General features: G+C 33.3%; 1 protein-coding gene across 2 annotated transcripts in view; it reads right to left on the reverse strand.

Moving 5' to 3' along the window:
• DSC1 (desmocollin 1) overlaps positions 1–14,829 on the reverse strand; it is a 34,679-nt gene that overhangs the window by 4,347 nt on the left and 15,503 nt on the right. For both annotated transcript variants that reach the window (XM_002828139.3, XM_054537760.1), the window contains exons 7-13: positions 12,338–12,504; positions 10,396–10,530; positions 8,561–8,746; positions 6,627–6,886; positions 6,333–6,475; positions 979–1,191; positions 299–538 (exon numbers count right to left, since the gene is read on the reverse strand). In XM_002828139.3, the coding sequence (XP_002828185.2) occupies positions 299–538; positions 979–1,191; positions 6,333–6,475; positions 6,627–6,886; positions 8,561–8,746; positions 10,396–10,530; positions 12,338–12,504 (1,344 nt within the window). The remainder of the gene's footprint in view (positions 1–298; positions 539–978; positions 1,192–6,332; positions 6,476–6,626; positions 6,887–8,560; positions 8,747–10,395; positions 10,531–12,337; positions 12,505–14,829) is intronic.

A 14,829-nucleotide genomic window follows, 5' to 3' on the forward strand; every position in this document is an offset into this window, starting at 1 on the left:
GCCTCTTCATTTTACACATGGAAAAATGAGTTCAAAAAGGAGGAAATAATTTACCCCATGTCTCACAGATAATTATTGAAGAATTAAGGCTACCACCTCTGAAACTTACTTTAAATTTAATCTGCTGTTACTGATACATTTCTTTTATCACTCAGAGCCCCAAGACATAAAATAGATAGAATATTTTTAAAAGAACACACTTCCCAAAGGCTATTAATATAAAAAACTTCCATGTTTTAAAAATATTGGATAAAATTTTAGCTAACACATTCTAGATAATGATACTTAATATACTTACATAATAACATTACAGAACCCAACACCATAGCAAGAATAGCCCATCTTCCAAGTATTACATTTGGTCTAACGTCTCTTGTACTTTTATCCTTCATTCTACACTCAGATGGAGTTGAACAGTCACATACTCTCACTGTTAACACATGTGTTGCAACTAAACCATGCCTGTCTTTTATTTGAATAGGCACAGAATAATAGTTATAATCAAGATTTTGTCGTTGACGAAGAATGGCAGTTTTACCTAGGGAAAAAAAAAGACAGAATATATACAGATTGGCTGTTTAGATAGCAATATTATTCCTACTTGATATTCTCAGTGGATGGGAATCAATTTAGAATAAAAACTCGAATTTTTCTTTTTTTTTGAATTTTTGATTTCCCAGAAGAGCCAGAAAAGTAATTGATGTTGCTTTATGCTGATAGTAAACTAATCTATACTTAGCATGTTGCTCAAATGTTAATTAAAAAGGGACTTATATGTTTTCTTAAAAGATATTCAGAACAAGAGTCTAAGCTCACCATAATGGCATTAATTTTTTTAAAAAATAAGGTATTGTTGTTTTTAGGGTTAATAAAATAATTTCCTAAAATAAATGTGTATTTATTATGATAAACTAAGGTGAAAGAACCATCACCAATCTGAAGTCCCTATTGACTATAAAATTTAGCATAATTACATACCATCCTTTTCTTCTAGATTCCAGTTTTTACTGGCAGAATTTTCCAGAAAGAATTGAAAAGGTGGTCCATTTTCAGGTCCATCTGGATCTACAGGTTTCAGAACAGCAAAATCCTCATTATTCTGACAAATGGTCACTTCTTTGTCAATTTGAGGTGCGTGATCATTGTAATCATCCAAATGAACTACTAATGTTCCAGTGCAAGATCGGCCAACTAAGATTAATTAAAAATAGGTTATTTCTTCACATGAAAATGCACTTATTTTCAGCAATTTATAAAATACACAGTTGACATCTGCTTTCTACTAGCTGCCTGAGCTTGAGTTCGCATACATGCTTCCCGGATTTCAGACACCAAGACTACAAAATAGGGACATGTCACTTTTCTTTGAAGACTAGGGCTGGATCAGATAATTTCTTCAGATGCTTTTCAAAACGAAAAGGTATGAGATTATGAGGAAGGTCACTACAGAATGACCTGTCGAAAATAAAACGGATGTCTTACATCCTTCTTTATGAAGCACATATATTCATCCTTAGAATACAAACACTTTACATTTGGTTATCAATCACTTTCTCAGCTTCTCCATTGCATCATATACTTTTTGCCCAAACCTTGAAAACTTCTCTAGAAACACACTAGGTGTTCCCCTTCCTGTCTGCTTTGTAGCATTCGGTTGCCACTCCTAGGAATACTTTTCTCCTCTTTGCCAGGTAGCACACTATTATCTTCAAGAATTTACTCAAATGTCACCTCCTCATGAAACTTGTGACTTCCACAGACAATGGTAGCCATATTCCAGTGCTTTCTCAAAACTCTTTGTTAATACGTTGGCTCACACACTGAACTGCAAAAGTAGCATAGTAAGTTGTATTCACCTTGAGAGCCTAGTGATTTGCCCAGTATTTTCCAGCTAACTATAACTTTATACTAACACATTGAACATAATGCAGTTCCTATTTTTATACTTGAAAACATTTACTTGAATAAGCCAGAAAAATAAGTTTTCATCTCTACCCTAATGCAATTCATATGTTCTTGACAACAGGAACTGTCGCATACTCGTCTGTTGATTGCCACTATTATTGGCCTAAGACTTCACACATAGTATTTTTAGTTAAAATAGTGCCCATTATTTGTGTTTAAGAGATAATGAAGTTCAGAAACATGTCAAATCCCACCATTTGTAAAAGTATAATAAACTACAATAAATGATAAGATATCAAAATTGAAATAAACAGAAAGGTAATTGATGCAGTTTTTCATGTTTTTGCTTTAAATACTGGTCCACGTTTTGAAACATGTATGTTGAATTTATCATAAAGACTACTATAACTCCCATGCAAATATAATTTCTTTTTCTTTTTAATTTGAAACAACCCTAAGTCATATCATTTAGTATATTTCAAAAAAAATTTTTCTGTTGAATAACTACAAAATTAATTTATTCAGTGACTTTTAAACTAATTGTTTATATAAATTAACTACTATTTATGCCTATTTTAAAACTATCTGAACAAGTTTAAAAATATCCAGAAATAAAAGAGAGATATAGCTATTTGGAGAAGAAATGTGCAATAGCATATAAATACTTTGAGACTGCCAGAAAATAGCAAATAAAGTTGAATATAAGTAACAACTTTAAAATCAGCAAACTAACAAAGAAATGAATAATGTGAAAAAGAGGCCTTTATAAAGTAAAAAATTTAGTTGCATACACTACACGAGTTGATATATATACCATAATTTCACCTTTTAAAATTTAAGCAGAAAGGCTTTCTCTTTATAGAAAAACGGTGAGAAAACACACTTTAAAAATCCAAAAAAATGTGGTAATTGTAGGAATGCAAATCAAGATTTATTTAATCACATATTCAACCAACATTTATCCCATAACTTACTATTTTCTATTACAGTCTCTGCTTTAAGCATGTTGATAAAAACAGATGAAAGATGCTTGAAATTATTTACATGGAAGGCAATCAAAGACAAAGCTGAGAAGGTGTTAGAACAGGGGTATCAAATCTTTTGGCTTCCCTGGGCCACACTGAAAACAGAAGAATTGTCTTGGGCCACACATAAAATACACTAACACCAATGATAGCTGATGAGCTAAAAAATATATGTTGCAAACGAATCTTATAATGTTTCAAGAAAGTTTATGAATTTTTGTTGGGCCACATTCAAAGCCGTGCTGGGCTGCATGCTGCCTGCAGGCCACAGGTTGGACAAGCTTGTCTTAGAAGATATCAAAAATTACAAGAGGTTGATGGTAAGTTTTTATTTTATCCCTGGGAAGAGGTAAACAGCCAAAAATAAGTAATTACTGACAATAGCTGAGCATGGCGAAAGGTCATTGGGTGTGTTTATTTACTTCTAAAACTTACTTTAAATTAAACACATAAGCAAATGTCAAGTATAAATGAGTAAGAAACACCACAATCACAGAGCTAGAAAGTACATCTTGGGTTAACTAAAAATCTTCATAACACTTCAACAGTAGTTCTGGAAAGCAGTAGTTTTTTATTGCTACTCAAATGTTTCAGTAACTAGATTCACTGCATTATAAATCAGCCTACTCTATAAATTTTAAAATTAATTGTTAAAAGATTTAAATTTTTACTTATTAAGCTACAATATGCCTCCTAATGATTTCCTGTAATTTGTTCATGTTCTTTTTGGACTATACATGCAAAATGTTTGCCACTTGTACATGACCCTTAAATATTTGTTCTCTTAAGAAAATCCTTTTTACAGAAGGGAAAAATAAAGAAGCACTTAATAAATGTTTAATCTCAATTTTCTACATTAAAATCAGTTTTTCCAAGTGCTAATTATGTCCCTAGAATTGTAAAGCTTTTTGTAGTGAAATTTATAACCTGGAGATTCATAGGACTCTCAAACAACAAAGGAATGACAAATATCAGCACCTGCACTGTGCATATGTATACCGCATTTTCTGCCAGATACTTGGAAAGGGACATTTTACAAAGAAAAAGGGTCTTTATACAAAATTGAACTCATAATTAATCTTGTTAGGGGAACAGAATATACATGAGAAACAATGAAAGCAGCCTTTTCTACAGAAGCCACACCATATATGATAATTGTTATTCCCAGTTCAAAAGGTATTTTGAAAAGAACTGAATCCAGACTAATGGAAACAATCACAAACCTTGTCATTGCCATTTATTTGAAGAAGTTAAGGGGCCTGAATTTCAGACAGGAGGAGCAATGCTACTCTAGGTGGAAGGTATGTAAAACAGAGCTTTCTCGACTGACAGCAGGGACATCAGCCTGACTGACAGAGGATTGACACAAGAAAGAAAGCTGGATTCTAAGAAAGGCAATCTTATTTTTTTTAATTAAAGATCAGTAATAGGAAGTTATCTACAAAATCCCCAAATATTTGAAAATTAAACACAAATTTCCACATAATCCATGGGACAAAGAGGCTGTCAGAGGGAAATTAGAAAATGTTATAAACTGAATGAAAGTAAATAAAAATATAATAATCAAAACATCAAAAAAAAAAAAAAAGAAAGGTAGAAGAATACCTAGATCATCATCCAGGAATATTCATGAGCATCAGAGCAAAATGTGTGTGTGTGTGTGTGTGTGGATTAAAGTTCAAAGAAACAAAATCCATTATATCACTATATGGTTTTTCACTAAAATTTGTAACATCCTTATCTTTACTTTTTTATTAAACACACTCAAGTTATCTACAGCCCTGGGATATAGATTTGTTAAAGTTTGCTTTTTATTTTCTTACACTATGATCACTGTGCTTACAGACATTGTCTTTTAGCACCAAAAAACAAAGTTAATTTTTAAATACTTTGTTCTCCATAATTTTCTCCTCTCCAGATAGTATTTTATTTTTAAAAAATTAGGCCTTTGCATTTCTGTAATCTCTTCTCTTTCATCCTTAATCTGAGCAGCTCTTAACTGATCTCCACTTCCGATAATATCCATACATTCTTTTTGAGGAAAGTTCTCACATCATAGAATCTCTTGTGAAACTATAATAATTCTATAGTTGATACTGTGTAAGAATTTGGCCTTATCTCAACAGTCTTAATTTCCATGTCAGCTTGTCTAATACTTAGAACTTAATAGACAAACCAACAGTTGGGGAATAAATGAGTAAACATTAAGTCTTCTTTGCCATCATAGAAAAAAGTAGGGGTATAATATCTGAGGACACATTGTTTGCATTTTGTTATTTAAAAAAGTCAAAAGGACAAATAAATAAGCATGAACATTTTCACTACTACCAACTTGTGTTAATTACCATGGAATTTGATATGTATTTATTAATACATTCAACCATTCCTTCTAAAGAAATGCAATAGACACAGGAAAAAAAACCTATAGTATTGTATCAGCTAGTTTGTTTTGAACATCCAGCATATGCATATAAAAAGAGTGGAAATCTTCTTGGATTAGGCAGGTAGTCAAAAGAATAGGCTATGTTGTAAAAGCCCAAGTTCATTTATCTTTATTATTTATGGCAATTTGCCAAAATTTATGGTAAATTTGTCATCAATATGATAAAATGAAGAGTGTAGCTTCTACTTATAGTTTTATCATCCTCTTTTAATATCTTTTGTGTATTTTTATGATGTCTACATTAGTATAATAGTACATGTATATAAAAATACATATGATAGCAAATATTTTAAAACATATTTATATATATATATTTAAACATACTAACAAGTGGTTTACTGATAGAAATTTGTATGTTCAAAAGAATTTCCAGATCACTACTTTACTATATTTGGAGGACATTCTTTACAGAATTGATTCTAAAATTGACCTTCGTAAAAGACTGCAAATCACCACAAAAGACTTAAGTCATTGTTTGACCATTGCTTTATAAAATAGGATAAATGATTTGTTCTCCATTAAGAGAAGCTCAGAACAAACTTACTTTGAACCCAACTGTTTTAGGTGTGTTGAACCCTTTCAGCAAGCTCAAATCATAATGTATCTAAACCTGTACTTCTGAAAAAAAACGGTGATCCTTGAGTATGCCACCATTTCCTCAGCAGAAATTAATAATATAGATCATCTTTGAAACCTTAGAGCTTAATTTTAATTGTGATGTAATTACATTTAAATTTATTGTGATATAATTAAGCCTTAAGCTTTGGCCATTCACTACCTTATAGCTTTGCATTATAGATGCACTGAAGCCTAAATTGGGTGATCTCCAATAACATGAACAATAAAAATGCAAACATTGTTTGAATTACGTTTTGTCTAGAAATAAACGGATTTCACCCCAAGGTTTCCTTAAAAACGTATCGTATATTTATATTTTATTTGTAGAAAATGGCACTCACCTGCATCCACTGCAACAACTGAAATATTGTATTGGTTGTTTTTTACAAATTTGGATTCTCTATCTAGTACTTTTAGAGTTCTCAAGTCGCCAGTGTGTTGATTAATTTCAAACCAGTTATCTTCATCCCCTAACTTCTGATACCTAATTTTTAGAAATCAAATATAAATGGTCAAATCAAAGAAGGGACATGATCTTAAAATCTGTCATTTTGAAAAATACATAAAACATTCCTAACTTTAAAATCAATTTACATCACAATTAAAATTAAGGAGGTTTTTGAAAAGTACGTCACCTTAAGCCTTCACCACTGGATGTTTCCGGGTCCAGTGCTTTGTATCCAAGGAGTTCTTGGCCAGCTGGGAAGCCATCTTGACTCTGAATAACTTTCACTGGAGGGTGGCATTCAGGGCCCTCATCACTGTCTATAATTTTAACGGTGACAGTTGTAGTGCACATTGTAGGAGTTTGTGAGTTCGCTGCTTTAGAGAATTGTGCCTCGTTAACTACACCAACTTGCAAAATAACTTGGCGATTGACTTCATAGTTCAATGGCTGTTAAATAAGCATACTTTAATAAGTCAATATATAACATTATATATAAGACTTCTAATTTCAAATTTTCCTACAAAGGAATATCACTTTTACATTTAAAATGTAACCTAAAGTTAGGGCTAATACAGTTAAAGACCAATAATTAGCTTCCTAAAGTGAGAAACATTGCCAAATGCAGAATTGTTGATTCTCAGATTCAACCCATTTTTCTTCTCATTTTTCTTTTGGAAGATCTTGCCTTCAGCCTTTTTCATTATAAGTTTAAATATTAATAGAAATGCAAGATAAGTGTATGAAAAAAATTCAAATTATTTTATTGCTTATTATATGGGATAACAGTGACAACTAAATTGCCTCCAAACTAAGTATATACAATAATTAGATAGAAATTTGGCTATAATACAGCAGTTACTCTATGCCTGAGTCAAAAGATAGAATGATATTTAACAGCACCTTTTCAAAGCACATTATATTTCAGGCTGTTTAGTTCCTGATGAAAGCGCTTGGTCCTTGATATGGTTGGCTATGTCCCCACCCATATCTCAACCTGATTTGTATCTCCCAGAATTCCCACCTGTTGTGGGAGGGACCCAGGGCAAGGTAATTGAATAATGAGGGCCAGTCTTTCCTGTGCTATTCTCGTGATAGTGAATAAGTCTCGCAGGAGCTGATGGGTTTATCAGGGGTTTCTGCTTTGCTTCTGCCTCATTTTTCTCTTGCTGCCGCCATGTGAGAAGTGCCTTTTGCCTCCCGCCATGATTCTGAGGCCTCCCCAGCCATGTGAAACTGTAAGTCCAATTAAACCTCTTTTTGTTCCCAGTTTCGGGTATGTCTTTATCAGCCATGTGAAAACAAACTAATACAATCCTAAACTGAATAGTTAGAGAGAATCCTAAAACAACATTTAAATGGTGAAAAAAAAATCAAGGGGAAAAAAACCTAGGAACCAGAAAAGAAAAAGAAATAAAGAAAGAAAAAGTAGACAGTACAATAATTAAAGAATATTTTATGTCTGCCTGAACCTTCTGAGGACTTAAATTGTCTCTAAGAAATTAATGAAGGAAGCTATGCAAGAAGTTAATGAGAGCTATGGATAGATGGACTGAAAAATAATTAGGTCCAGTTAAAGTAATCATCCTAGAAACCAGTAATTACAATTAAATTTTAAAAATCCAAAGTAATGGCTACCTGGAATACAGGGGGATTAATGGAAAAAGTTGCTGAATATTTAATTCAATAGTCTCTCTTACAGAATACATCATAGAGAGGTAAAAATAAAATATAATATGAACATGAAAGGAGACGAAAATTTGAGGCTTGATTTCAAATAGTGATTCTTCCATTTTCTTCTTTTGTGTGTTCTTATAAAAAAGAAATTTGGACAAGTAAGTGTCTAAGACCCCTTCTAAAGCAAATATCTGGTTCAGTATTCAATATTTCTCTGTCTTGGTTTTCTTCATATAGAGAACAATGAGTTTTGTACCTGACATGACTTTCTTCTAAGAGAGAAAATTAGGGTAAGAGAATAAGAAAAAAAAAGTTTATATAAACCAATATAAATCATTTGGCCTTGCATTGCAGTAGTCTAGTCATATACATATAAGAATTATCTCTTAAAATCAGTGCATGAGTTAGGATATTTTAAAGCATAGCCTGATTATTTTATTTGTTTACCTTGACAACACACAACACTCCTTCATTTGTATTTGGATCTGTGCTAATTTTGAAGTTTCCATTTTCATTTCCTTGTAGGATTTTGTATACAGCCTTTGAGTGAGGAGTGTTTGGCAAATCCTGATCGTGTACCTTCATTCGTAAAATCTCCACATCAATTCTGTTTTCTTCTACTTCTGTAACATACTGAAAGAATTGCCGCTTATTATTATCAATTTACAACTTTGACAATGTGGCTTTATATTCTAAAACATGTATTTAAAGAAAAAATAAATAAAGTGATGTGAAAAGCTGCCCTTAATATATTGGGAAACATTTTACAAATCTAATGCGTAGCTTAGTTCTTTCCTCCTGAATTGCCTTTTCATATCTTTTCCATTCTTCAAAGGCTACCCCAAGTCTTACCTTCTGAACTTCTCTGAGATAATTTTCCTAATCATTCTAGACCTCAGATTTGTCTCTTCTCTGAACCTCTACAATATTTACAGTCTATCATCTCCCATTTTTACACAGTAAACACTTAATAAATGTCTTACATTAATATATTAAACACTCAGTACTTGTAGGTAATTATAAACACATGTTGGCTTCTTATTTCTGGAGAATTGTTTTCACACCAATCTTTCCAAATGTACTTTTGATTCACTTGCAAACCTTTAGCAGAAAAGTTTTCCCTTTTTCTGAGACATTAAACAATAGCCCTCCACAAAAATATTATTACAAAAGCGTAAGATATTAAAGACTAAAAGAAGTATTAAATTGAATCTGTTAGAGATAGAAGGTGAATTCATATAGGAGGATGATAGACACTGGAGCGTAATAGACCTAGATTTGAATCCTGGTTATTCCTTGTATATGGTTTATTAGTATGAGATCTTGACTTAACAGACTTTCTATTTCCTCATATGAAATATGGGGTAAAATATATCCTCATATATTGTAGGGATTCATGTAAGAAATTACATGAACATGTCTATCACTGTACTTGCAGGTTTTTCCTTCTTTGACTTGTGCTCTGGAATAAGTTAATGAAAAAATGAAAGGTTATTTATCAAAAGTTCAGAAAAAGAGAACCATTTCCTGAAACTGTTGTCATAAAAATATAAATACATATATATGTACACACGCACACACACCACACATATATATATTTATATATGTATATACATACATATACATACATATTTATATATGTATATACATACATATACATACATATTTATATATGTATATACATACATATACATACATATTTATATATGTATATACATACATATACATATATATAAATATATATAAAAATGTATATATTTATATATGTAAATATTTATATATATATATATCTTATTGTTTACCGCCTGAGGAAAAGTTTACTCATGGTACATGAAGAGCTTGTTTGGAATTGTGAGCCAGCCTGTACTACTGTCTCCATAGGCTAGTTCCTTATTCATCTTAAGAAGTTTAAATGTAAAGGACACCAGAGAGAGAGCCTCTCCTCCTTCACCCTACATAAAGATTTAATGCCAAGGAATCTGGTAGCAGAGCTTAACACCAAAAAAATAAATAAATAAATAAAAAAGTTTAACACATGAGCTACATCTAGGGCTAAGAAGCTCTTCGGTAGCCAAGAGCATAGTTATTTCCCTAGCATCCAGAAATAACTAGTACTTCAATTATTTGTACAGAAATCATATTTTTCTCCCTATGTTATTTGTAAGTAGTAGTTATTTAAATCAAAGTGTCAAACTGTGTGATCTCACAGAGCTACCAAATTCTAGACATGTTTTTTGAAAAAGTAGATAAATCTAGATGAATGAATAGAGAGGTATACTCACAGAAGTTTCTGTGAAAGATGGTGGATTGTCATTTTCATCCTCAAGTGAAATAGTAATTGTTCCTGTATTAAATAAACCAAAAGGCTGACCACCCATGTCTCGCACTTCCATTATTAACTGGTAAGTATCACATTTCTGAAAAAAAGGAAAAAACTACATTAATGAACACTTTTATTTCCTATAACTTGCAATTCTCACAACCACTTGTTTAGGCATGATTATTGTACAAATATTCTTTTTTATTTTTTCTTTTATATATTTATTTATTTGAGATGGAGTCTCACTGTCACCCAGGCTGGAGTGCAGTGGCATGATCTTGGCTCACTGCAACCTCTGCCTCCCAGGTTCAAGCAATTCTCCTGCCTCAGCCTCCAGAGTAGCTGGGAGTGCAGGCGCCCGCCACCACACCCAGCTAATCTTTGTATTTTTAGTAGAGACAGGGTTTTACTGTGTTGCCCAGGCTAGTCACGAACTCCTGAGCTTAGGCAATCTGCCTGCCTCGGCCTCCCAAAGTGCTGGGATTACAGGCGTGAGCCATTGTGCCTGGCCCAAATATTCTTTTTTACATATAATTTTGTTAAAAATATAAATAAAAGTACAGAACAAGATATTGGCTGATTGGTACAATGGAAAGGTGATGTGTCTAATATAACATTTTAAAATTTAAAGCTGCTTTATTTATAATTGCCAAAACTTGAAAGCAACCAAGATGTCCTTCAGTAGGTAAATGAGTAAATAAACTGATACATCCAGACAATGAAATATTATTCAGTGCTAAAAAGAAAAGAGCTATCAAGACTTAAAAAGACATGAGAGAAATTTAAAAGCATTTTACTAAATGAAAGAAGCCAATCTTAAAAGGCTACATACTATATGATTTCAACTATATGACATTCTAAAAAAGGGCAAAATATAGAGACAGTAAAAATATCAGTGGTTGCCAGGAATTAAGAGGGAAGAAGACATCAATAGGAGAAGCACTACAGAAGCACAATAATCCTCAATAGGAGGATTTTTAGGGCAGTGAAACCACTCTGAATGATACTATAATGATGGATGCATGTCTTTACACATTTGTTCAAACTCATAGAATATATAGCACCAAGAGTGAACCACAATGTGAGAACTATGGACTTTAGGTAATAATGATGTGTCAACATAAGTGTATCAGTTGTATCAAATATAACACTGTGGGGCAGGATGTTGATAGCAGGGAAAGCTATGTGTGTTGTGGGGGATGGGGAGTATATGGGAACCGTCTGTATTTTCTTTTTTTTTTTTTTTTTTGAGATGGAGTCTCGCTCTGTCGCCCAGGCTGGAGTGCGGTGGCGCCATCTCGGCTCACTGCAAGCTCCGGCTCCCGGGTTCACGCCATTCTTCTGCCTCAGCCTCCCGAGTAGCTGGGACTACAGGCGCCTGCCACCACGCCCGGCTAATTTCTTTGGATTTTTTTAGTAGAGACGGCGTTTCATGGTGTTAGCCAGGATGGTCTCCATCTCCTGACCTCGTGATCCGCCCGCCTCAGCCTCCCAAAGTGCTGGGATTACAGGCGTGAGCCACCGCGCCCGGCCCCTGTCTGTACTTTCTACTAAATTATGCTGTGAACCCAAAGCTGCTACAACAAAGTTTATGAATTTAAAAAGTTAAGCATTTTGGAGGCAGATAAAAGTATTTTTAAAAACAAAAATAAAATAAATGTAAAGCAATTTTATCATCAACAAATCAAATCAGGTTAGTGATTTCAAGTGAGGCCCTGTCTAATATATGGTACTTTCCCAACATCTCTGTAAGGACAGAGGACGTCCCCAGAGAAGCCCTAACCGCAGCCTACAGAAGCATGCTGAGAAAGGAGGCCAGACTGGCCATATTGCAATTTCTCTCGGGAGTTCATTCTCAGTTTAAATGTAGTTTAATGACTAGATAGTTAATTAATCATCATTACTTCTCTATCCAGAAAAGGTGTAGTTGTGGTGATGACACCGGTATCTGGGTGTATGGAGAAATGCTTTGGATGATCTGGGATTTGTTGTAAGATTTTATATTTCAGACGAGTATGGAGAGTGTCAGGTTCGTCGCGGTCTGTGGCGGTCACTTTTCCCACTGAAGTTCCTGTTTAGATAAATCCAAAAGTGTCAAAAATTTCTACTCATATAATTGAATTATAAACAAAATAAAATCAAAGCATTGCTGTAGCAAATTCTCCCCCAAACCACAAGTAGATTAGTTTTACTGTTAAGTTGAGGAATGTGAAACTGTTCTAAATGTCTCCAAGCCTCCCTTACTCGGGAACTTCAGTTAGGTGGCTCCTATGAATAACATGATTCGTGTTCTACATATATGAGAACAGTTCCCACACTACCCTTAGAAACAGTAGTTCTGAAATTCTTTCTCTCTAAGTTCATGGGCTATTTTAAAATTTAACTTAATTTAATTTTAGATTTGGGGGTACACATGCAGGTTTGTTTCAGGGGTATATTGTGTGATACTGAGGTTTGGGCTTCTAATGATCCCATCACCCCCGTAGTGAATGTGGTACCAAATACATAGTTTTTCAGCCCCTTCCCTCCTCCTTCCCTCCAACCTTTTGGAATCCTCATTGTTTATTGTTCCCATTTTTGTGTCTATGTGTACCCAATGTTCAGCTCTCACTTATAAGTGATAACATGTGGTATTTAGCTTTCTGTTTCTGTGTTAATTTGCTTAGGATAATGACCTCCAGCTGCATCTATGTTGCTGCAAAAGACACGATTTTATTCTTTTTTATGGCTGCATAGTATTCCATGGCATTTGTGTACTACATTTTCTTTATCCAATCCACCATTGAAGGGCACGTGGATTCATTTCATGTCTTTGCTATTGTGAACGGTGCAGCAATAAACATACAAGTGCAAGTGTCTTTTGGTAGAATGATTTGTTTTCCTTTGGGTATATACCTAGTAATGGCATTGCTGGCTCAAATAGTAGCTCTGTTTTTAGTTCTTTGAGTAATCTCCAAACTGCTTTCCACAGGGGCTGAACTAATTACATTCTCACCAATGGCATATAAGTGTTCATGGACCATTTTTGAATGGGACCTTCTCTGCCTACCTTGTCTCTTTTATAACCCAACTTGATAATGTGAATTGGAGGAATACCACATCTTTTCATGTAATAACAAATATTTTATCCTTTTGTACTTTAACAAATGTGACAAATTATTAATGTATACAAATAACTATTAATATATGCAAGACAAAATCATAGGGAGCAGTCTGTGTATCATTTAGACAAGCTTCATAGTCCAGACATGAGAGTATTAGACACATTGCCTTAGTATTGTGAAAGAGCAATATTATTCACACATATGTACATGGAAACAGAATGCAGGAGGCCACAGGAAATAACAACTGTTCTTGCAACATTTTAAAACAAACTAGTCAGTCTTGTTATACCCCTTAGTAGTCTTGGGTCACAGTCTTGGCTGCACATAGCATCAAATCAGTTTAATTTTTTTTTTCATTTTGTTTGGAAGATATGCAAAAAAAGGCAATGTATATGTTTTATATATCAGATCGATATTTCCATGCCATTATATATTTCTGCTTCCTTGAAAATGTATTGAAACTTTATAAAGATTCAAATTGTGTACTGTTTCATAAACACACCTGTGACACATATGTACAAGGTAAAAATATAAAATATCTTTATATTTAATATGAATGGCATTTGTCTGTTGCACATTCAGATCTGTTGTGTACTAATCCAACCAGTTAGTAACTTTATGTATCAGGTAGCTGCCTTCTATATGTGGGTAGCAAGATGAGCACAGAAAGGTTTTCCTTTGAGAAGTATATGATCTCATAAAACTAGAACGTTTTACGTAGTATATCCTTGAAAGTCAAGCATTTAAAAATGTTCTACATAATTGTGTTTAAAATATTAATAAGGAATTCAATGGAAGCAAAAATCTAGTGTTTTCCTAAAATTGCCATCATCCTAAACACTGGTTACAAAGCTAGGCTAAAATGAAAGCTAATACCCAACAGTCATTTAATAAAGAGAATTCAGGAAAACAACACTGATATTATAAGATTTTAATATAAACTGGTACTACACATACATAGCCTACAAAAGTCAAATCCTTTGAATTTCAAATGTCTGTTAAAAAAAATATTCCTTGGCACCATAAAATAGACATTCCTGTATGTTTGGTTACATCACTTTTTTTGCAGTATTTTTCTTGCTTTGAAGGAAAAGTTGAATTTTTCCTACATTTAGGCGTCTATATATCCTTAAATGACACTCTTAAAAAAACCACTGAATGAATGAATGAATGAATGAAAAAATAACATCTTACTTTGTTGGAAGAAAAAATGATCCCTGGCCCACGTGTAAATCCCCTGTAATATTCTCTATGGATTTCTGGGTATAGTCCGTTTTATACCGAACAACGAC

This window comes from Pongo abelii, chromosome 17 (genome assembly GCF_028885655.2).
Source record: "Pongo abelii isolate AG06213 chromosome 17, NHGRI_mPonAbe1-v2.0_pri, whole genome shotgun sequence".
NCBI lineage: Eukaryota > Metazoa > Chordata > Mammalia > Primates > Hominidae > Pongo > Pongo abelii.